General features: G+C 49.5%; 2 protein-coding genes across 2 annotated transcripts; one reads left to right on the top strand and one right to left on the bottom strand.

The window, feature by feature from the left end:
- Window positions 1-1897: 1897 nt before the first annotated feature.
- LOC135819441 (leishmanolysin-like peptidase) lies at window positions 1898-12213 on the top strand. The gene is made up of 8 exons (XM_065332652.1): window positions 1898-3022; window positions 3768-3953; window positions 5265-5450; window positions 6302-6904; window positions 7585-7755; window positions 8650-8824; window positions 9633-9980; window positions 10249-12213. The coding sequence occupies exons 1-8, from the start codon at window positions 2297-2299 to the stop codon at window positions 10563-10565; spliced, it is 2712 nt and encodes a 903-aa protein (XP_065188724.1). The 5' UTR covers window positions 1898-2296; the 3' UTR covers window positions 10566-12213.
- Window positions 12214-12399: 186 nt separating this feature from the next.
- Window positions 12400-25500, bottom strand: LOC135819442 (uncharacterized). The gene is made up of 10 exons (XM_065332653.1): window positions 25267-25500; window positions 23365-23466; window positions 21760-21892; window positions 21104-21292; window positions 19275-19446; window positions 18658-18743; window positions 16987-17379; window positions 15526-15703; window positions 14034-14228; window positions 12400-13194 (listed from the first exon to the last, which is right to left on the bottom strand). The coding sequence occupies exons 2-10, from the start codon at window positions 23415-23417 to the stop codon at window positions 12635-12637; spliced, it is 1959 nt and encodes a 652-aa protein (XP_065188725.1). The 5' UTR covers window positions 23418-23466; window positions 25267-25500; the 3' UTR covers window positions 12400-12634.
- Window positions 25501-25616: the final 116 nt, after the last annotated feature.

Raw genomic sequence — 25616 nt, 5'->3', positions numbered from 1 at the left:
GACAATGCACACCGAATTAAACTGTTCTAAATCCCTCTCCCTTTCTGTCTCGCTTCTTTTTGCCAACTTTGGGTGTCAGCAGTTACGCATGCGCACATGCACGCACCAATATACGGGTGCGCACGTACTCATTGGCATGCACAAACTGTACATGCACACACACGGCATGCACGAACTGCGCATGCACGCACATTCACACACATACACACACACTGGAATACATGCATGCATGCACACACACACACATACACACAAACCTGGTCCTGGTAAACACTGCCATTACGGTCACCTGTCCCCTTGCGGGGCCGACAACATGGAAACGCCGAGCGACGGCAGAAAGTCGGCAGTCTGCCAAGAGATCAGGGACCATATTCAATCGGCACGACAAGAGAGACATCTTTGGCAGCACACACACACATACACACACATACTGACATGCCCACGCTGTGCATGCACACACACGAACACACACATGGTGGATGCTCATGTGTCTCAGATTCAATTATCTTCTCAAAGTTTGGTAGATTCGGAGACATGTTGGCCAGAATTTCATAGCCGAAGGTCGCCAACACCGGCTTGACGCTAGTTAACTCAGGCTTTCTGCTAGCTTCCAGTTCTCTTCTCACCGCAACAACATACCAACCACCATGGTATCTTTTTGGTGTCTCTGCAGTGCAGTTGACTATGGCGGTGGGCTGGGGTGCTGCTGCTGCTGTTGCTGCTGCGGATGATGCTGGCATGATGGACGGCTTTCTTGCCACTACTGTACCGCAAATTAAACTTGAAAACACAGCTGATGTGGTCTCCAGGTCTGGACAAAACGCACACGGAAAACAGCGCAGTATTTCTATATTAAAATTGTCACAAGTATTCATCCAGGTAGATAATGCCATGTGTATCCTGATTCCTGACCATCACATAGTTTCTTAAATCTACCATTGCATTTCTTTTTACGAGTTTCACATTTATGCACGATCATTAGGCAAGTAAAAGAGATGATACTCACCCAGGACATCCATTTTCTCATGACTTGGCAACTTGGACAGTTTCTCGAGGAGAGACGTCCAGGCCAGATTAATAGTGTCAACCTTACTCCTCTTCACCATCTTCAACAGGTCAGTTCGGCGATGACGATCAGCATGTGCAACATCACGATAAAATATGTCAATCTTAGATAAAAGGTTACAACTTCGGGGCTGTTCAACTTCACGGCGTAGTGGATGGCCCTTGCAACAGAAGTTTCCCTGGGTCTGTACTTGACTGGAGGTTGATAAATCGAATGCTCTGTACATGCAGCATGCGTGTGTAACAAACCAAAACAAAGCTATTCAGTGATAGAAGTATTCACTCGATAAAGCTTGGTTTTACTCACCTCTCGCCAAAGTTCCAAACATCACTCGTAAAATGGCTACCGATATCTCCCTGTCCAGCATGACCATGCACTGCCGACGAATCCACGACGAAGAGTGATAATACTACAAAAGGGAAGCGGAAATCTGACGAGAAGGTTTATGTATGGAGACGTCAAAACTGCTCCGCTTGCAGGAAGAACCAAAATAGATTTTGACATTTTGAAAATCCCGCGGAATTGGTGAATGTGGCACAAAAAAGATTATTTGGAAAAAATCGGCGTGCTCCAGGCGAGGCGAGCATGGATCACGCTCGCGCATCTCGTTTCCACTCCCGGTATTTGACGACTCCCTGATCGAGGCTGCACCCAGCAAAACTTTCCCACACTTTTTCAAGTCGTGAGTGCATGCTTTTGAACGCGAGATCGACGAGAGTCGCGTCCTGATCCTCGCGATCGAGTCGTACACATACAAACCCCCGTGTTTGTACGGGTCCTTGTTTTGAATGCATGCTTGGATGGATGTGCACCCGGTGGCTTTTTTTTTTAGTTTGAGGTAATGGTTGGCTTCTGTTTTGATGTTCACTTGAGCGCAACACCCACTCCCGAAGCCTCCATTCTTCTAGTAATACTAATAGAGGAGCATAGGAAACAGGAAGTTCGCTGACGAAGTCACTGAACGGTTTGAAACTGATTACTGTGCACTTTTTGTTTTGAATGAAGATGTTGATTTTGTAGCTGAGGTATTGTGATTCTGTGAGTGAATTTGCTGGCATGCTAAATGGCCCAGGCCACGCGAGGAAGATCGGCACAGATTGCAGTAGGGATTCTGCCATGGCGTGAGGTAAATCAAGCTTGGACGTGACTGTTGCAGGCCAGTGCTGTGTATAGCAGAGTTTGGGGAATCGACATTCCACATTTGTACTTTTGCGATCCCAATCTCTCCTGATGTGTCGTGCTCAATGTCGACCCGGCACCAGTGCCTTGCACTTCCGGCGTGTCGTTACAGTGCTGCTGCTGTGGGCTTATTGCTTTACGTGTGTGGTGAGCTTGGATGAAAGTTTTCGTACCCGTAGGCAGTCGACACCAGCAGCACACTCACTGCGAGTTACGTTCCATCAGCTGTCAGCAGCCAACTCCACGCAGCTTTCTGCTGCTCAGCAAGGCAGACTGGAGGCTGTCCTCGCTGCATCACGTGACTGGGCCCTGCAAACTCTGACCGTGCTGCAGCCGTCCAGCCAGCCACTGCGTCTGAATCGCGCATGCCAGGGCGTCGTGCAGTACACGCCATCGGCCTCCTCCAACCTGCGTCAGTACTTCTGCCGAGAGCCAGCCGCGTGCCGTAACTACACCTCCTGCGGGCCCGCTATACCGCAGGTACCTGCCGAGCATCTGGAGAAATGTCAACTCTGCTTCCTGAGTAGGCCGACCATCTTGAGCTGTGATTCGGACCCGAACGATGTCGCCGCGGATTCTCCCGGCTTACCCAGTACGGACCTGGTGGTGTATGTCGTGAATCGGTGCGACCTGGTGACGGATTCGGGTAGCTTGTCGTATGGCTCGTCCTGTGGCTTGCGCTACGGGCCGACGGATCGGCCGAATGCCGGCTGGATGGCGGTCTGTCCGGATCGGTTGGGATTGGCCAAGGCTGACCTAGCGTATCAAGTGTCTGAGGTAGGTGTGCATGCCGGGGTGCTGGGTTCTATGTGTATGCCTGGCGGTAGTACCTGTGGTATGGCCATGCAAGGTAGAACGTGCTTTCAGAGCACACTTGAATATTTTGTGCGGGCCCATGCACAAACACATACACAAGCAATCGTGCGTACACACACGAACGCGCGCACCAACACATGTGTGTGTGTGTGTGTGTGTGTGTGTGTGTGTGTGTACGTACATGTACGGGCAAATACGCGAACAAACATGTATGTCGTTATGTACGAGTATTGCTTGTGCATACAGCCACTGGTACGTCCAGCTGACTCATAAACATGAACTGTTCTGTTTAGGTGACATACCGGTAGCACTGGCAGTGAATCACGTACTGGGCAAACACAGATTTTTGTAGGGAAATAATTTAGCATGCTGGGCTTGGTGTACGAAATCCTATGAAATTAGGCGTGCACACAGTGCTGCAGACGGCCTGCTGTTTCGGCTAATGAGGCTGTGTCTTTACTACTAGCACTGAGAGTGTTCAATGTTCAAACTATAGAAATTAGCTGGTGAAGCGTGAAGCTACCCAACGCAAAGTACGCCGTTCCATACCGAAATAATGAGATGATGGTGTGTGTGTGTCCGTTTGTGTGTTTGCATGTGTGTGTGTGTGTGTGCGTGCGTGTATGTGCGCGTGTGTGCATCCGTGCGTGCATGTGTGTGTATGTGTGTGCACACGTGTGTTCATATGTGTGCATGATTGTTGCAGGTGCAACGCCAACTCATCCGCATTCTCGGCGTGTCGAGCACGGAGTTTGCCTACTGGCGTGACCCAGTATCTAACACAGCTCTAACACCGCGTGGCTCGCAGAACGAGCCTGTTGGTCCCGGTCCTGACAACGTGGCGTCGACTACTCTGGCTGAAGTATCGCAGAATGGCCCAGGCGGTAACCAGGTCAGTGATGGTTTGCTGTCGCGCTGTGCTCTTCTCCGCCATTGCCTGGCCTGAGTTGGGTTGTTCGACAACCGGTAGTGCTGTATATCCTGAAGAGATGGGAAAGAGACTACAGTAAAGCCTGTAATGGCGACCACTCGGATAAGGCGACCACTCGACCATGGCGACCACATTTCCATGTCACGGACGCATTCACATTCAAAACAGCTCGGATAAGGCGACCACTCGACCATGGCGACCACATTTCCTTGTCACGGACGCATTCACATTCAAAACAGCTCGGATAAGGCGACCACTCGACCATGGCGACCACATTTCCTTGTCACGGACGCATTCACATTCAAAACAGCTCGGATAAGGCGACCACTCGACCATGGCGACCACATTTCCTTGTCACGGACGCATTCACATTCAAAACAGCTCGGATAAGGCGACCACTCGACCATGGCGACCACATTTCCTTGTCACGGACGCATTCACATTCAAAACAGCTCGGATAAGGCGACCACTCGCTCAACGCGACCGGCGACCACCCACCCGCGACCGCGTTGCACAGTGCTAGTACCTGTAAATGTATGCATTGCACGGTGCATCATGCATGGTAGATCTACACATCAGTGCAGGAAGTGTAGATGTGCATGGTGCATGCACGACACTTGACAGGTCTGAGGACCCCAGGCACATGAGTCGTGCTAGAGTAGCGTAGGCGTGTGCACTGTGATACACTGATTAAAATGATGTATCACATGTGGATATGGTCACGTGACCCGCTGAACCTGGATAAGAAAACCACCTGGCCACGGCAACCACTTTTTCTCGTCCCTTGAGGGGTCGCCTTAGACATGTTTCACTGTAATGGGGCAGTGCCAGTGTGTCATGATTTCAGCTACAGGTACATGTGCATGTACAGTGACACTACAGTACATGTATGAGCAAGAGTACATATCAATCCAAAAGCGTACATGTACAGCTCGACTAGCGTGGGTGCTGTCCCGACAGAATTTCGCGTCATTTTTTATGAATCTCTACATGCACAGTGACACTTGTCTAAGGCGACCGCTCAAGGATACTTCCAAAGTTCCAATGTACTACAATTTTAGTACAGTAAAACCGGTCAAGGCGACCACGCTGATGTGTCTGGCTTAGACCAGGTTTCACTGTGATTTCCTAGTGTTGTCCGCCCCATGACTCACGTATCGGGACGGAGGTGAACTTTCCTTTTTCTATAATGCTGCTTTGAAAAAAGTTTTAGTTGTGTAATCAGCGTCTTGTTCTTGTGTTGTGATTCTGTCCGATTCCTTTTCGCCTCAGCGCCGCTACTACGAGCTTCGCACACCGGCAGTACTCGCAGAGGCGAGGCGTCACTTTGGCTGCCAGTCTCTGACCGGCATGCCAATGGAGGATTATGCCAACCGCTCCGCGGATCTGTTTGAGATGCGCGTGGCCGGCCCGTCCGAGCTGCTCACACTCCGCTCGTTTCTGCCCTCAACACGACTGGTATGTACTGCTTCACGTGTAGATGGAAAACATTAGAGAGGTTTAAAAGATGCACGTTATTTCCGACGTGACGCGCAATTTCACGTCAAATTTGGCGTAAAACTCCAAATTTCGACGTGAGCAGCAGGTCACTCGCGTTGATTTTTCGACGTGCGAGCTTAACTTTCGCGTCACGTCGGAAATAACGTGCATCTTAACCTCTCTATTTATGTCACCAGTAAAGGCCTGGAATTTTCAAGTAGAAGCCAATATCGGTGCTAGGCTTCTACTCAAATCAGGCTTGTATTCGAACCCTGTATTTCAATGTACCAAGGTTATATGCCGATGTTCCATCTTAAAAATCAGTCTCAGATCCAGATTTCTCATTACTGTTTTCTGATGATCGCTTAGTGCGTGAAACTCGGGGTAAAAACACTTTCTCTGTCCTCCTATTGTTTGAACCAGCTCTACCACTCGGTATTGAGCACTCTCTTGGACAGCCTGGAACCTTTCTCTGTTTTAAAAATCAGTCTGATATTTTATTGCAAGCTTCTATATGAGGTAGGCTGTCATCAGCACGTTACCCCTCCTAGTTTAGTCTTTGTTCTTGTGCTTAGATCGCTGCGTAGTGTTTCCCAGTCTACCGTGTTCTATAAGTTGAATCTCACTAGCAGTACCGGTTCCCGCAATACCCGGATTGAGCAGTGTCTGGTCTCACTATACCCGGATTGAGCAGTGCCTGATCTTAGATGACCTCCGTGTGTGTGTGTGTGTGTATGTGTGCATGCGTGTGTGTGTGCGTGCATGCGTGTGTGTGCATGCATGCCCGGGGTCGTACGCATGGATGTGTGTGTGTGGCTGGTTGATTGCAGAGTCCCGTTGTTTCTCGCTTGACACTGTCCGCGCTGGCAGACACTGGCTGGTATTCTGTTGACTATGACCGGGCGTTCACACTGCACCATGGCTCAGCGCGCGGCTGTGCCTTCGTCGAGGACGACTGCCTCAGCTATGTCAACACGTCCATGCCGAACATGTCTCTTGTCTCCTACCCGCACGTGAACGAGAGCGTCGTCTCAGCGTTCTCGGCAGTCAGTGCAGCGTGGGCCACCGATCCGCAGCCCAGCTCTGTAGCTGCTCTGCCGTTCTGCAATATCGTACGACCGTCGTCCACCACCACCTCATCCTCCTCTTCGACGTCGTCAGTGGCACCGTTTGCACGATGCTCGGCCTCGCGTCAGCGCATCACGGCGTGCAATCTCGTGAAGACGTCCACCCAGCATCAAGGATCAGCGTACACCTATTTCCAGGATAGTGATGTCCAGGCGTCGGCTGATCCAGCGTCGGACTACTGCCCCACATTCTCACCATTCTTGTCCAACGGTAGCAGCAGTAGCAGTAGCAGCAGCAGTCCTTCTGCAGGCTTTGTGTCTCTATGTGATGGTATCTCCTCTGCTCCAGCAGTCAACTGGGCACTGGTGAGTGAATGAGTGAGTGGTTGAGTGAGTGAGTGAATGAGTGAGTGGGTGAGTGAATGAGTGAGTGAGTGGGTGGTTGAGTGAGTGGTTGAGTGAGGGAGTGAGTGAGTGAGTGGTTGAGTGAGTGAGTGGGTGAATGGGTGAGTGAGTGTGTGAGTGAGTATGTGAGTGAGTCAGAGTGTGTGAGTGAGTGAGTGAACGAACGAGTGGATGACTAAGAGGGTGAGTGAGTAAGTGAGTGAGCAAGTAAGTGAGTAAGGGGTAAGTGTTTGGCTGATGCATGGTTAGGGGGTTGAGTGTTGGCCATTGCTGGATGAGTATGTGACGGTGGGTGAATATGTTTAAGTGTGTGCATGTGTATACCTGACTGACTGAGTGGGTTGCTGATTGGGGTGTCAGTTTCTGTGTTCCTCTCTACCAGTAGGTGTGCCTGCAAGAGAATAATTGTGTTTTCTCCTTATGTGGCTGGCTGCTTAGTTTGTCTTTACGTGTTCCATTGGTTCAATCGTCTGCTCTCTCTGAATCTCTCTCCGTCTGTGTGTGTGTGTGTGTACACGCGTGCGTGCGTGTGTGTGTGTGTGCGCGTGTGTGTGCGTGTGTGTGTTTGTGTGTGTGTGCGTGTGTGTGCATGTGTGTTTGTGTGTGTGTGTGCGTGTGTGTGTGCGTATATGTATGGATAGGAGCAATACTCCGCGTCATCGCTGTGCGTGGAACATTCTGAGCTCTGGCGTCGCCTACCCAATGACGACAGTGGTGTGTACCAAGTGCAGACCGAGGCCAGCGACATTCGCTACTACGGTGCGGGTTGCTATCGACGCGAATGCACTGCCGACGGCTCATTACGGATATGGGTGAGTGTACTAGGATTGTAGCAGTAAGAATACCGTATTTCCCCCGATTGTAAGTCACACTCGATTATAAATCACACTCGATTGTAAGTCGCACTCGATTGTAAGTCGCATCTCCGTTTTCAGGTCTATGTCATCTCGTTTCAATACATTCACTTCAGTAGTAGATCATGCTCGATTGTTGGCCCTGGAGTTTAGTGTAAAGGAGTGTGACATATATTTGGGGAAGTACGGTACTCTAGCTGCCGACTATGGATGTTTGTATTAATCTTACTATACATCCTAGTATGATCCTGCCTCATCACAGCATGTCTGAGGGGGACTGCCTCTTGCTCAGGACACGTCAACAAACTGACTGAAGCATGGCGCTGTGGGTTGGGATGTAGTGTTAGATTGAGCACCCATACCCATACCCATACCCAGTGTTGGTGTTCAGTGTTTTTTTTTATCCCAGTCGTAGTCACTTATGCATTTGATCACTGTCCAACTCTTCCCGAAGAATGCCGTTGTTAATTTTTGTTGAATCCACGTGACTTTCGTTTGCTTTTTGGTCCATGCTATTCGGTACCATTGGACTACTAGTGGGTTGTGTTCGTAGTTGAATCACTGAGTTGGCCCTTGGCTTCGGCTCGTTATGAACTGTTGCTGCTGGTGCTGCTTCTGCTTTACTGATTGTGCTTTTGATGACTGTGCTGTTTGTGCTGCTGTTTGAATTCTTTATTCTCACGATGGCACCATCGCCAATAAGAGCTGTTGATGATTGTGCTGTTTGTGCTGCTGTTGATGATTGTGCTGTTTGTGCTGCTGTTGATGGCTGTGCTGTTTGTGCTGCTGTTGGTGATTGTGCTGCTGCTCCTTGCACGGCTTCTGCTTATACCGCTGCCGTGTGTCTTACAGATTGGTAATGTAGCACTGAAGTGCCAGACAGTTGGTCAAACTATTCCGTTTTCCTTGACCATCAACACCATCCAGTACAATGGCGGTATTGTCTGTCCTTCGCCCAGCCTATTCTGTGCCGTGTCGCGTTGCCCTGGCAACTGCTCCTGGCATGGCGACTGTCAGCTGGAGTCTGGTAAGTTGTGATGGCGGTGAGTGTGAGGGTGGCAGTGAGTGTGAGGGTGGCGGCGAGTGTGAGGGTGGCGGTGAGTGTGAGGGTAGCGGTGAGTGTGAGAGTAGCGGTGAGTGTGAGGGTAGCGGTGAGTGTGAGGGTAGCGGTTGGTGGTCGTGGCGGTGCTGGTGCTGTTGTTGTTGTTGGTGGTGGTGGTCGTGGTGATGCTGGCTGTAAGTGCTGGTGGTGCTGGTTGTGGGTGCCGGTGGTGGATGTAGGTGGTGAGTGTGGTGCTGGTTGTGCTGGTGGTGGCGCTGGTGGTACTGATGGTTGTGGTGCGAGTGCTAGTCAGCTCTCTGGCCTTGCAAGGTGCTGGATGTGGCTTCCTGTACAGGTTATGTGTTGAGATGCTTTGTATGGGGTTGAACAAGCCACAACGCTGTGATGTGCTAGTGCTGGTTTGGCGCTCCTTTCCTGTTTTGCCACTCTAGTACTTTGCACCCATAATGCAATCTGCTATATGTAGTGCCGGTTAAGTGAGAGAAAGAAAGTCTGTTGACCATGACATCTTGCTATATACCCTCTATGAGTCTGATAATTATGGCTTAGTTTGTTCAAGCATTCCCTGGCTCTGATGATGGAAGTTGTGTATAGCTTGTTACCTTTGATGGTAGTATTGCTGATACTGCCGGGGCTGGTTGGGCTGAAAGATCTATTTCCGTTCTTTTTTCTGTGTGTGTGTGTGTGTGTGTGTGTGTGTGTGTGTGTGTGTGTGTGCATGTGGGTGTACGTGGGTTGTTGCGTGCATGTGTATACATTGTACATTCTACAGGTACCCGCAAGTGTAATTGCTATGCGGGCTACTCCGGCGCATCATGTAATCACCTAGTCGACGGCACAGCAGTGGACCTAACATCGGCATCTTCAGCCAACCCGGACATCGGGCCGCCAGAACCGCAATACTTCACCACTCGTGTCATCGCCAACATCAGCATAGCATCCCTGGTTGTTTTCGTTGGTGGACTCATCGCGTTCCTCACCCAGTGCGTAGTGCCCGCCATCAACGTCCGCAAGGTGCGTCGTGAGGCTCACCGTCGTCGCAACCTGCAAACACAGCAAGTGCAGAGTGCTGGCGAGATGGAGCTGCAGCGTATCAACATGAACATGCGTAATGCAGATGGTAAGTACTAGCAGTGCTCGGTGTGTTGACAGTGATTGTTGTGTGTGCTGTGTGCTTCTTGTGCCAAGGTAGCTGCCTTGCAGCATAGTGGAGCGTACATGTGTGATCCTGCACGAACCCGTACGCACGCTTACACACATAATTATACGTGTGAACGCATGGGCATGTGCACTTTACGAGTGCTGTCGTATCGTTGCATCACAGTAAATGTTCTTTTTTTTCTCCTACGGTCTGTGTGTGTGTGTGTGTGTGTGTGCCATCACTGTAGCTATCGAGGTGATTGACTCCACACACGGTGCATCGTATCCCCGCCAGCCTGGCTTCATACCGCCACCACTCGGTGGCTATCAGCGACAACACATGGCAAGTCAAAGCTCGGATATTCAGCCCAAGAGTTCCGACGAGCAATTAGACATCGAGATCACGGAGGAGGGTGTTGCCGACGCGGTGGCTGCTGGCCGAGACAATGGCTACCCGGCCGGCAGTAGCATTGAGTTGGGACCTATTCAGCACCACGTCACACAGCCCGTGCCGGTCGTAACCAGTGGTGGGGCGGCCGCTCAACCTGCTGGCAGTGTTGTCTAGGCATCTGCGTGGTTTGCACTGTGCATCCATGTGCACGTGTGTTTTTCTTCAATGAGCTGGCTACGTAACGACGGTGTACTTCCACCTGTGCTTCATCCATGGAGAACAGGATCGAAATTGTCGTCGGTTTCTAGCTGACACACTCCTACCACAATATTCTGACTCCGCTCATGGTGGAGTGTGTCTCTACGTGCCAGTCACGAGGGTGAGTTTTTTGGAGGTGTAGCATACCGGCTTGATTCGCTGCGAGTCGTTCTCTGGCACATTCAGCTAGGGCTGTACTGTGCAGTTGGTTCGAATGCTGCAGCCGTGCTCTGTGCTGGTGTGTACCTGCCAACACCAGCAGCACCACCACCACCATGACTACCACCACCACCACCACCACCACGACTACCACCACCACCACCACGACTACCACCACCACGACTACCACCACCACCACCACCACCACGACTACCCGCTACCTTGTTCCTGGCCGGACGGTGGATGGTGGATAATCTAGTTCCACCATCCGGTTTTGCTTGTAGCCAGGAACGCTGCCCGCTACCGTACGTCATCCATCCTCATTGTAGGTCATTCTGGCTGGCTGGTTTCTGCTGTCAGCTACCCAGCCACCCACGTATCCGTGTATCCGTTGGCTGATCAGTTTCGATAGGGTGATGAACACTGCCGCTGCTGAGTGCTGTGCCCCCATGTTTTCACCGGCGCTTACGCCGTAAGCGCTTGAGATTTGAGTTTGATTCTGTGTGCGTGACTCCACTAGTAGCCACGTAGCATTGTTGCTTTCTGGTGACTATCCGTTGGCTTCGCTGCCACTTGACTGTCTGTGTGTGTGACATGTTGAGCATGTAGACACACTGACATGCACCCGCACACACACAGTTTGAGATGAGCTCTCCTGCCGAGTTTATCTCCGCTGTACATACGATAGTTTACGATGCCGATAGTGACAAGCATCTACGTGCATCAAAGCCACAGCGCTACAAGGTCATGCAGTACAGTTTGTTCTGCCGTCTTATATCGAGCGTAGGCCCATAGGCACACATACATGTACATGGCTATATGCACATACTTTCCGAGGCACTGCGCATACTTCAGCACATAACGTCATCACTAGTCATGATTGAGCCGCGCATGTGACTCTAATAATATTATTAGTAAACTGCTCTGTCGTGTGTTCAAAACCATTATATTATTACTCCAACGTATGAGATCATCGGTATGTTTCCTTCCTAACTGGCTGGCCAGCATTGCTGTGGTACATTTTGTAATTTTGCATACCGTTTTATTTAGTGACGTCTACCTTTCAGTAGGCTGTCTCCGTCTGCCTGTCTCTGTCTGTCTCTCTATGTCTGTGTCTGTGTGTGTCTGTCTCGTTGTTATAGATGTGTTGTTGTTGTTTGACGTTTGTTGTTCTGGAAGCGCCACATCATGCTGACGTAGTGCCAGTTGCCGTCAGGCATCATCCTGGCTGGGCCGGCGGTGTTCTACATCTACTCTTAGCCGCAATGCCTGCTGCTGCTCTGTAGGCCTTCTCTACTCTAGCTCACAAGCTCAATCTCATGCTTTTCTCAACGCTTGTTAGCTGCGTCTGAACTCTCATTCTCACTGTGTTGAAGACATTTTTTAAATGCAGTTTCTATTTTTAGTTGTGCGTCTCCCAAATCGGGTCGTTTGTTTTGTCCGTGCGTTTCTTCTTTTTGTATTTTTTACAGTCTTGTTTCTATGTTTCCGTAACCCTTGCTGTACCCTAAAACCGTTGTGCTGGTGCGAGAACGGCAGACATGTGCGTGTGCGCATCTTGCGTGCTGCACTCATACACTCCCACACAGGCCACTGTTTACCGTACAGTATCGGGGAGGGGGCAAAAAGCCAAAACAAAACGGGCTCATAGCGGCCGGTCTAGATAATACAATCAATGTAGGGGACTAGAGAGTAATTTGCTCTGGTTACGATTGTCTGTAGGAGTTCCATGCTAGGGTCCTGCAAGCTGTGATAATTCATCGAGAAAGACAAAAAGACTGACACACACACACACATGCTGTCATTGATCAATAGCTGCATCACGGCTACGATGACATGATAAGAACAAAGACAGCATAGGGTCTCATTTGCACAGTATCACTGGTAAGTTTAGTGTTGATAGCAGGACCAGTAGGACGAGTATCATCAACGATGATAGCCGTAGATCCGCTTGCTCCAGGCACAATGACACTCAGCGAATCGGGCGTCTTGTTCACCAGCAACACACGGTGACGTGAGCCGTCAAATGCCATGAACGCCTGAGCGTAGACGTTCGATGACTGACCTCCGCTTGCTGTGCCCGATCCCTTGCTGCAGTGCGCCTCCACAACAAGGTTTTTCACCACGTCGTAACATGGGTCACCAAACAACGGTGTGTTGGCGTCGATGCTGCACATGTTCTTCCCCAAACACGCCTTCTCCACAATGTCAGTGCTGTTTGCTGCATTGCACGTGCCGACACTATAGTTTCCACATGCATTTCCTTGGACTGTGCCGTAGGATGCGAAGAGAATCTTGTCCACGGTGGCGTCCGCATCTGTACACTGAATGGTCATCGTGTTCAAGTTTAGTATATCACCGCAGAAGTTATCACCAACTGATGAGGCTGCATGGGGCAGCAGGGAGATGCACACGTGCATACCGGCACATGCACAAGCACACCCACGGACACGTACAAGCACACACGCACACGTACACACGCACACGTACACACACACACGTATGTACACACACATACACACACATACACGCACACATACACACACACACACACACACACACACACACACACACACACACACACAGAAAGATGTACACTCAACCTCGTGAAAACGGATCTGGGAAATAGATTCAAACGAGAGAGCTTGGAAGCTCAGGGCCCTACGCTATGCTTTTTTGCCTAGCTCATCATGCATGTTATTAGAACTGATGGAAATGTTTTTTTCTCTTTGCATTTGAGGGTAATACGACACCGGCTACCACCTTGATGACCTAGGAAAAAAAAGCATAGGGATGTTTTTCATTTCTCCTATTTTTTTTCAAGACATAACCTGGGATCCATCATGTGAAGTGATGGAGTAAAATGGAGGGCCGACACTTAGAAGTAGGAGATTCTTGCCTACAGTAGAGTCGTGTGCCCAAGAACGTTGTTTCCAAGGGGTTAGCCTGGGACGTTCTTATTTTGTCAGCAATCTGGCTGCGTTCTTAGAGCACGTTCTTAGAAACAGTGCGTGCTGGATCATATGTATCCCACAAGCTGCCGGAAAACCAACACTGCCGTCCTGCTGTGGCGTTCTTAGAATTTCAGGCTGGACGTTCTTGGGCTCCACGTTCTTCAGCGCGCGACTCTACTGTAAGGTAGTTTATGTGTCATTCCAGGTTATTGCATCCAAACACAACACATTACAGATAGTTGAAGTACAATCTTGCGGGGTTACGTCTCACCTTGAGAAACCTGCGTCATGACCAGCTTATCACCGGGCCGGAAGTTCTCAATGAGAACCTTGAGTACGTGATATCTAGCGTTTCCCAGGCCATTGGTCCAGTTCAGCATGGCTACGCTGGGGTACTGTGGCTGAAGGTGCAACTCTGGCAGCTCCGGGTAACCGACCAGCTGGCTTTCGCCGAGGATTTCAACACCTGAACAAAATAACATATTGATTCGCACAAAGGTAAGTACCTTTGCCGCGGCGCCTGTGGCAACACAAACCAGTATAAAGATGCTTGCTTCTACCGGACTCTGCGGGAAGCACATGGTAGTAAAATTAGAGAGAAAGTGCAGCAACATAGTTCCTTTTGCCTTTTGGAATTTCATCTCACGGTACTTTTAAGCACGGATGCATGATTGCATGCATACACACTGGGTTTTAAACGTTTCCACAGTAAAACTGGCGTTGACCGATCCCTGTGATAAGAGGCAGTCTGCAGAGACCGGAGTAGAAAGACCACCTGCTTATGAGACCGGACTTCTTTGCATCATAGGGAGTAGTGGTCACCCAACGTTTGTTTCAGTGCATTCAAAAGCACATTGTACATTTATTTTTTTAGCTGGAGGGAATTGAAGCCGAAAAAGTCTTAAACAACAAGAATGACTGTCATCACCAGCACTCGAACCATGGACATTCACTATAAGCCATCGGCACTCTGTCACTAAGTTACGGAGTGGTCGTCATCCAAGCAGGAGCCATTCATCGTTTTCTAGAGACTTCGACGCTCACGTTTCCTGTGCAACCCAGCCGCCACAAACACCAACATGTAATATCTCTCAAGTTGTTAACTGACACCCCTGATCCCACCAGTTAACGTAGCGTCCATTTGGTGTTTGTCTTTACACAGTGTGTGTGTGTGTGTGTGTGTTTTAGTTCCTCTTGTCTCACTTCTCTTTTCTCTCTTTCCCCCTTTTCTTATCACCCCTTGTGCATAAATTCTTCGCTAAATGTATCACCTACATGTTCATGTAGTTGTGATGGTTATCACCCTTGTGATGCTACTTATCCCTATGTGTCATTGGTTCTGGTTGCTTGTATTTCATTTGAAGAGAATGCCAGAAAACTGGTTTATGAAATTTTGAGTCCATATTGATGATGGTGAAGAATAGGTGGGGTGTTTCCACCTATGATCATTGTGTTCTTGTATGCTATTCATAACCCACTACAATTCATAATCAGGGGCATGGCCCGGGACTGGCGGGAGGGGATAGGATGGGAGGATTCAAAGTAGTTTCCCCGGCTACGGTATCTACTATTTAGGTTCTTCAAGCTCAGCCCACAGTAGGAAAAAAATATGTTGCTTTGCATCAACATCATGGTGGAGTCACCGGGTTTCCAGGCACGCCATGCACCAGTCACACTACACCCCTACTATGCATGACAACTAATGCATTGACAGTACAGAGAGAACAGAGATGCGTGTACACACACGCAGTTCATTGACCTACCAATCTCGGCAAGCTTTCCAAACAGATATGCGTACATGGCACCGGCTGCGTTGTAGTAGACCAGTGGAAACATGGGTGCATTGGGACTATTGTCACCAGGCAGAATCACACCCGTCTCATCCACGTCCAGCAATGTGTGCGGCGATAGAGCATCTCGGATGGCTACAATCTGCTTGCACTGAGCAGAAAATGGGAGAGAGGAAAGAGTAAGGATGTGGATTCAAGAAAGCCATTCTACACGAGTCCCCATGTCACCACACACTCTCATGCACACACGCACCTACACACACACACACACACACAAACACACACACACACACACACACACACACACACACACACACACACAAACACACACACACACACACACACACACACACACACACACACACACACAAACACACACACACACACACGCATACATACACACACACATGCAGACACTCTCCCTCCCCCCCCACACACACACACAAACACCCACCCACAAACACCCCCACACCCACCCATAAAACACACACACACACACACACACACACACACACACACACACACACACACACACACATACACACACCTTGACCTTGATCTTGCCCATTGTGTACGCAATGATAGCGAATGTCGGAAAGTTCAAGTGAGAATACGAGCGCAGAACTTGGCATGTCGTTTCAGGTCTCCTGGTCGACGAAACGGGCGTCCACTGACACAGAGAAGAGGATCAGGAGCGGGCCGTGGCGGTGGAGTGCTACTCGCAACTCGTCTCCAGCTGGGACGATCTTGGCAACTCTCAAGCCAGGTGGTCACGCCGAGGTCCGCCAGGTCAGTCGACACCACATCTCGCCACCTCTTCTTCGGGCCGTGACGAGGACGGGAGCAGGCAACTCGTCGAACAGCAATTGCTTCGGTGCGTGCGCGAATCGTCCATCCTGCCGACATGACCCACCCAACGAAGACGGTGGCAACGGATGATGCTGGTGATGTCAGGGTCAACACCGAATGTAGCCGCTAATGTGGCTGTTGTGATCCGATCATCCCACTGTTGACGACGGCCGATACCCACAATGGACCGAACACACTGATGGTGAAACGTGTTTAGCTTCTGGAGGTGACCTGCCTTGGTGGTCCACGTCTCCGCACCATACAAGAGGGCCGTGAGGACGACAGCCTCATACACACGCCTCTTACTGCGAAGCGACAGGGTCTTGTTATCAAAAACGGGAGCTTTGAGGGCTCCGAACACAGCTGAGGCTTTCGCAAGGCGAGAGCGGACATCAGCACAGGCAAGACCATCTGAGGAGAGCACACTGCCAAGGTGGGTGAATTGGACCACCACTTCAATCGTGTCTGCTCCGACAACAACGTCACGGCGATCAGCAGACTCACCCACATACACACACAGACACACACGCATCCACCCCCCCCCCCCTCCCACCCCCACCCCACTGCAATCCACACCGCACTCACCTCATCAACAAATCCGTCAGCACGTGAGAAAAACTGTGTGTACGTGGTCGGGTCTGTTCTGGATGAGCAGCTAGCGTAGAAGTGGAAGCTGACAATGTCCAGGGGGATGTCGTGGGAGACATGATTGGAAATGTTCAGAAAGTACGTGTACCAGCTGTACTCGTGGTGTCCCTCCAACGCCATGCCGACGAACTTCATCTTGCGCTCCGGGTCGGCATGGCGACGGATGCCCTGCACCATGTAGTCGTAGACGTTGGTGTAGGTCTCTGGCGTGTTGCGGTGCTCCGACTCCACTTCGTTGAGGCACTCCCAGTATTGGAAATCATAGTTGTAGTCTGATTTATGCTGCACACCGTATTCATCCGTGAACCCACCCTGTGTATAGTAACTCACCTGAACAACACCAACGTCATACCAAGAAGTAAAACATCATGAAGGCATTGTAATGGGTAGGTATGTAGACCGGTTTCTTGCTCAGCATGGGTACTGTAAAGCCGGAAAGTTTAACGACCAAAAAGTTAAACGTTTTTGTAATTTTGGCATTATAACGTGCAGAAAGTTTAACGATGGCTACTTGGCCATCCATCTGTCTGCGCATCTTTACACAGACATCTCAAACCGGGTTCGCCACACGTTTCTTCAAATAACGAAAATAAATTGGTCGTTAAAACGTTAGACTTTGTGACTCGTTAGACTTTCCGGTTTTACAGTAACTAAGTACAGTGGAGTCGTGCCAGGGGCGTCACACACGCTGCGACAAGTACGACCAAGGTCGTGCAGTACCACTTTTCGTCCAGGATGCATCAATGGTCTGCACAATTCATCCAAAAGAGCAATAAAAGAGCATTAGAACGTACCCGGGGGGGGGGGGGGGGGGGGGGGGCGAAAAATCCGAATTTTTTTCCCAGGGGACACCAGGACCCAGGTCGCCCCCACTCCTCACTGGCCTGCGATGCCCAAGAACATCATTCCCAGGACGGGTCAGCCTGGGATGTTTGTCTTATCTTTGAGCAACTTGGCTGCGTTCTTAGCACTTTCTTAGAAACAATTCTGGATCGTATGAACACCTACACATGCAGCACCGAAGCTGCACGAAAACCAAACTTCTTAACTTTAGGCTGTAGCGTTCTTAGTATTTCGAGCTCGGTGTTCTTCAGCTCCACGTTTTTGTGACGCGGCTCTACTGTAGCTATCGTGAGCGGGGACAGGGCTAGCTAGCGCAATGCAACGGCAATCTAGGGGGAGAGGTAACGGAAGAACGTCACTGTTCTACTGCAAAGATACACATACACATCAGGGGCGTCGGAAGCAGTTTAACATTGGTGCGGCGAAAGTGTGAGAGGGGGATCCGGGGGTCCTCCCGCGGGATTTTTTTTTGAAAATTGGGCCTAAAAGGCCATATTTTAATGCTACAGAATAATATGAGAAATAAGAATATGCATGCAGATGATACACCGCATTGTCGATGTAAAACATGGTACCTGTACAAGAGTCGACAAGCCATCAACAAGGTTGAAATGCAAAAAAAAACTTCGAAAATTATTGATGCGGCACTGGTTCCGACGCCCCTGCACACACACGCACGCACGCACGCACGCACGCACGCACACACACACACACACACGCATACGCACACACATGCTATTAAAGTTGAATTGACAAAGCACGTACCAGTCGTCCATAGTAGTCCCCGAGGTCTTGTCCAGTCTCATCCACTAGCTCAGTGCCCTGTGTGTAGCCGGGGCTAGATTCACGGTCTACGCAGCGGCAGCAGCAGCAGCCGTGCAACAGCAGCAATAGCACCAGCACCAGCACATGTCCACATAAAAGTCAGGAATGATTGACTATCTATGCGCACACTTACACAAAGACCGCAGTTGCTATATTCATTAGCACACAGTCACGCACACACACAAAACACAAACCGATACATGCAGACAATCAGTGGAAAGTCCTTTCTGCAGACAGGACCGAGCCACAGCGCAGAATACTTTGAAGGTCAGCTAGACAATGTGGCTACTAAGAATCTCCCTTGTTGCGAACGGAGTCACCATGCAGCCACTAGCCAAAAAACAATCCCTGAGTTGACTATGTCTGCCCTTGTGGCAACGCATCCACGCACACGTACGCACGCACACACCCAATCCACACACCCAACCTACGCACCCACCCAGCCCACACATGCACACACACGCATGTACGCACACACACACACACACACACACACACACACACACACACATACACACACACACACACACACACACACGCACACATCTGCGTCCTACCGGGATTATCAGGATAGACGACACGTGCCGGTGTCTTGTACAGCCAGGCCGGTATAGTGGAGAAGTTGATAATGACCGTGTGGTCCTGCGTTGCATTCATAAAGTCTTCAGTCATCGGATCAATAACAGAGAAATCCCAGTAGGTATGGTTCATCGGTGGATTGCATTCAACCTGGGAAACACAGAGACAACAGTAGTGCATGTGTTGTATCTCGCTTTTCTCTCCCTGCTCCCAGTCCCGTGCCATCTCCACACTTGTACAAAGGGACGACGATAACTACATTTAGAAGACTATATTTGTGACAAGACGACGGAACCACAACTACACATGACGAACTCAAGACGAAGACATGGTGAACTCAAGACGAAGACAGCTTTTCATACCACAGCAACACGCGCATGCACCAACATGACGTACACACGACGTACACAAAATAACGTACTACAACACATGCATACAAGCAGCATTTTTTTTTAAAGAGCAACATATTTTAAAACTGTTGCCCAAGTTCCCATTAAAACAGTTTCACCTATAATCCCTGGCATGCCGTAATACAGACTAATGCTTGTACTGAAGTCAGGTACAACATGTGCCTGTGTGCGCGGCAATGAGAATGTCGAGTCTGTTTTCCCGATGCGAATTCGCCTGCGCGGCAATTTTCAAACATGGACGGTGCAAGGACTCACAGGTTAAAGTTCCATATGTGAAGGAGTGATCCTGTGCTCGCTGAATGCAAACACTAAGCGGCATAGTTGTCGGACAACATTGCTCACGGTGATCCTGAATGTCCAGCTGCTCAGGATCTTATCATATTGTTTAATAATTCCATTTTAGTTTTGACCTTCTCTACATGCAGAAGTTCTACTGCCCTCTCTTCTAAAACCCACTCCCAGCGCTCGAATAGCAGCTTGAGAGTACAGTGGAAATGAGCACAACACACACACACACTTCAACTACACGGGCCATGCAGTAAACTCCTGTCAGTGCGACCACTCTGTTAAGGCGACCGAGCACCTGTCCATTAACCCCCACTAAACAACGGCCACTGACCAACGCGTATAGCCGGTTGGTTTGTAGGCTTGCGGCCTGCGAATCATGAGGTCATCATGAGGTCATCATGAGGTCATCATGAGGTTCCGAGTTGAAAACCTGCGCTGGTAACAGGGAGTGTGTTTAGTGCTCTCTCAATCGTGGTGATGCAGGCGAGTACCACTTTACATGCAATGAACTGTGCCGACACCCACAGTGAACTGGGTACTCACTTGCTCGGTGTGAGGGTAACAAGGATGCAGTTTATGGGGTTATAGGGCCTTTACACGCCCGCTTGTCGAGAGACTTATCCCCTCTCCCCTGACTCACTTCTGAGGTCTGCATTAGACACTAAGGACTTATGGGCGAAGTGGTGGCCCGCCGATGCGAATGTATTTGCTTGATGTGTTCCTGAACACGTCAGGTGATGCGGCCGCGAATCCGGCTAACATTTTTATTTTTTTTAAACAACGACCAACGGATGTTATTTCCAGTCAAACAACCCTGCATACGGAAATCACCTGTACACTGGACCAACATTTTTAAAAAGGTCCCTTGAGCAGTCGGCTTAGGCAGGTTTCACCGCACATGAATATGCAGTCAACTTCGCTAATAAGGACTGCGGATATGACGACAATTGGCGAGCAACGACAGAATTTCCGTGCCCAAAGCGGAGTCCCATCTAACTGTAATACATATAATGAGACTTCGGGTGTAAGGTCACTTCGCCAATAAGGGCACTTTTCTGATGCCCCAGCGAGTGTCGTCATGCGCAAAGTTGACTTTACACGTGACGTACCTGTACAGCAAACTGCTTGACGGTGTTGACGCACGGATCACCAAACACGTCGCTATTCACGGGTATCGTGCACTGGGACTTTCCCAGGCAATAGCTCGACACGATGCTGGTGGAGTTCTCCGCGTGACACTTGCCCAGCACCAGGCTACCACAACTGCCAGTGGGTGTGCCGTAGCTGGCAAAGTCAATCTGCACAAGGAGCAGTAAAGTGGAGGGTCAGGCCCGAACGTACCTTGCCAGAGTGCTCAAACTGACAAGTCAGTGAGCTCTGCATAACGCAAACAGCAAAGGCACTACCCCACACGAGAGTGCTCAACTACTGCAAGAGCAGGAGCGAAATACTCAATCTGCGGACAGAACTGTTTCGTCCTTTGTGGACCCATCATCGCAGCATAGAGAAAATGAGGCCGAACCGGATAGCAATGAAAAGTAAATTTTCCAAAGCCAGATTTAAACCAGGCCCAAACGTACCTTGCCAGAGTGCCCAAACTGACAAAACAGATAACTTGTAAACTTATGGTACTACTCGTATTCTTCATCTTCTATTAGAGTCTAGACATAATGGTTAGAGGAGAAGGCAGAAATGCCTGTGAATCTGATGAAATAAGATAAAAACAAACAAACAAACATGCCCTAGCTCTGTTCGTAGTTCGTACCTTAGATATTTTCCCGGTGCCGCAGGACAGCGATGTTGTTTCATTGTTGCCCTCCTCACCGGACATCATCCTGCAGAGGTTGGTTCCAGACGGCGGGTCCAGTTCGGCCACCCCCAGTTTGGGGTATGGAAGCCTGGGAAAACCAAAAAAAACAAATAGCAAAAAGCATAGCTCAGTGCAAAAAATATAGCGAAGATAACACACAAGTGACTTAAAGCTGATTTGTCCTTAACATTCATTTCCTGTAATAATTCCACAGTGGCCTTCATGAATAACGACCTAGGGTATGACAAAATAACAACAGCAACAAAATCTTCGGACCTAGCGACCATTTCACTGCATGCTTCAACTTCACGTAGAAGGACAGCTTGCGACTGATGACACTTTTCTCATACAGTACAATGTACAACCTAGTGTAAGCGACCTCTGGGTTCAGCGACCACCTGCTCTTAACGACCGTCTTTCCATGCACCGAAAGTTCTACACAGACATTGTGGGACCTGGTTCTAAAGACCACTTGGCTTTAACGACCGCTTTTGCTTGCACCGTAGGGTGGTTGCTCATTAAACCAGGCTTTATTGCACACTATTGAGGGTTGTTATTGGCAGGATTGACTGTACTCCATTGACGACAACTACAGTCTATTTCAAAACTATAGACGCGTAGGCTTTTTGAAATATTTCAAATTTGGCTGGACCTTTTTGAGAATAGTTTTCGGAATATTGCTCAGGTCCGCTCCACAATTACTCTCATATAGTTTCTAAACGATTGGATAACAGACGCCCAATTTGGAAAAATTTATGCACAAAGTGATCACAGATTTTCTGTGGTATAGATGCTGGCATAACGGTTTTTGCCTAGGTACGCGTCTATAGTTTTGAAATGGACTGTTGGCAGAACGCCTTTTTTTGTGTGGAAAAGACTGGCCTTGGCCTGTGATGGAATGGCAACTGATGTGCTCGTTTCTCAAATGCCACTCTCTCTCTCTCTCTCTCTGTTTCTGTCTCTCTCTCTCTCTCTCTCTCTCTCTCTCTCTCTCTCTCTCTCTCTCTCTCTCTCTCTCTCTCTCTCTCTCTCTCTCTCTCTCTCTCTTTCTCTCTCTCTCTCTCTCTCTCTCTCTCTCTCTCTCTCTCTCTCTCTCTCTCTCTCTCTCTCTCTCTCTCTCTCTCTCTCTCTCTCTCTCTCTCTCTCTCTCTCTCTCTCTCTCTCTCTCTCTCTCTCTCTGTTTCTGTCTCTGTCCGTCTCTGTCCGTCTCTCTCTCTGCCTCTCTATCTCTGTCTCTTTATCTCTCTTTATCTCTCTCTGTTTCTGTCTCTGTCTCTGTCTCTGTCTCTGTCTCTGTCTCTCTGTCTCTCTGTCTCTCTGTCTCTCTCTCTCTCTCTCTCTCTCTCTCTCTCTCTCTCTCTCTCTCTCTCTCTCTCTCTCTCTCTCTCTCTCTCTCTCTCTCTCTCTCTCCTTTCAAAATGATCTCTTCCCTGAAAAACTTGACTTCCGCAAGACATATTAGGAGAGGGAGATAAAGAGAGCCACACGTATTGTACAATGGTTGCATTAGATCAGAGTCTACAAAATTCAAACAGTGTGGCACAGTCAGCTAACACATACCAGGGGACATAGCGTACGTAGTCTGCCTTCAGCTCTGAGAGACTCTGATACATGGCGTCGGTGGACCGGCGACTCACGGCGCAGCAACGGGTTCACCACTACCTGCGAACACACACACACACACACACACACACACACACACACACACACACACACACACACACACACACACACACACACACACACACACACACACAACACACACACACACACACACACACACACACACACACACACACACACACACACACACACACACACACACACACACACACACACACACACACACACACACACACACACACACACACACACACACACACACACACACACACACACACACACACACACACACACACACACACACACACACACACACACACACCACACACACACACACACACACACACACACACACACACACACACACACACACACACACACACACACACACACACACACACACACACACACACACACAACACAGGCATGCACACAGACAGATAGGCAGACACACACAAAACACACATTTACGCATGAAAAACACCCACCTACAAAGTGCACATTCTCCCAAAGGGACCCACCCCGGGCCCAGACACATTCACATACCACATGCACAGACGCTCTAATCTTACATGCATCTTCCCCCCCCCCCACACACACACACACACGCACGCTCATATACAGTACAAAGAAAGGATGAAGTTGGCTGCCTTGGAGTTTGTCCCACAATGGAACTCCATGGTCTAGCAGGACAGGCGGAACCGGTTTGATTGGTCAATCCATGGTTGGACCAACTCTTTCACCACGAACGTGTGTGTATTGCTGACGAGGCCATGACGTCATGTGTATAATCGCCGTATCATACACAGAGTACAAAAGGCTAGGGCATGGCCCGTACCAATGAAAACTGCCTGCGCCGGTCCTGCCTAGGGCAGCGAAATGGCTTAATGCACTCCTCAACATTGCCACCAGAAACCATCCATCTGAAGTCAAACCACTCCGTAAACAGCTCAATGCATTATGTCACGTTCCCACAATCGGCAACACCAAGGCATTCATTGAAGGCGATACTTTGTTCCACACTGTGAGAAGATTAGCAGGCTGGTGGTCTCCTGATATTCCTCCTATATCCTTCTAGTTTGGTCACGTGGGCTAGGTCCGCTGACAACTCTACGTACGCAGTATACAGTCTACACGTACCTGTGACAAATCACATTACTGAATGTGAAAGGCAATCATGATAGCATGCAGTGGTAGCGACTTTGGCGATATTTTTACAGGAAAGTGTGTGCTCCCCACAGTAAGTGAAATAGTGAGTCAAGCATCAAGTCAAGTCAGCGGAATAGCGTGAACTCCCTGGTGGGCAGCAAACACTTTCACACATAAAGACGCACATGTGTGATGTCCAAATTTCGGCAATGCTCCTTCCCCATTCATCTCTTCTCACCACGAAGACCGATATTCGGCATACCTGCTCGCACGCAGACGGCTAGAGCGGCAGAACGGAATGCATCGATCAAATATTTTGGACTGTAAGTCGTAACGATTCACGAAGCGGGTGTTTTGTGTTGTTTTCCTTCACAAGTCACGCACAATTCGACGAGTGTGAATGTTCTCGCAGCAGTGTAGGTTTTGAACGGTCTCTGCCGAGCTGATGGTCACCCGCTTAGCGACTGAGCATCGCTAGCTTTATGGTGAAGGTCCCTGGCCCTGGTTCGACGGTGAAGGAAGTCAATTTTGCTTCGGGGTTTCCCCATTTTATCTCCCTCAAATTGATCAATGGGTGTGAATGCCATTGCCATTTCCAGCGCAAGACAGGGAACTAGAACTCGATCATCGGACTATCTCATTCACTCACTCGTCCTAATGCTAGACCAAGTAACTAAGTAACTTAGTTACCTGGAGTGTGGTGGTAGTTTGCTGATGGCGACAACAGTGGTCCAATCAATATCGACAGTTCCTGCAGCTGCATCGTTCACGAATTCTTCCGATTTAGTGTACCTAGCTGCCGCGGCATGGCCGCTCGCCAGTAGCGAGAGGAACGCGGCTAACGTTGGAAGAAGAAGGCGATATCCGCTCGCCATATCGACAGACAATGAAGAACTCTTCAGAACAGATTTCTTGGAGAAGATCCCCACAGTGCCAGAATAAGATCCTGAGAAAACAGTAGGTCGAGTAGACTGATGAGATCAGCTGAGCATGACTTGTGCTGCAAGAGTGGGGGTTATGGACTTTAGTCTTGCTTGTTG

The sequence above is a fragment of the Sycon ciliatum genome, chromosome 6 (assembly GCF_964019385.1).
Source record: "Sycon ciliatum chromosome 6, ocSycCili1.1, whole genome shotgun sequence".
Taxonomy (NCBI): Eukaryota; Metazoa; Porifera; class Calcarea; order Leucosolenida; family Sycettidae; genus Sycon; species Sycon ciliatum.
This window is presented reverse-complemented; position numbering and strand designations above follow the sequence as displayed.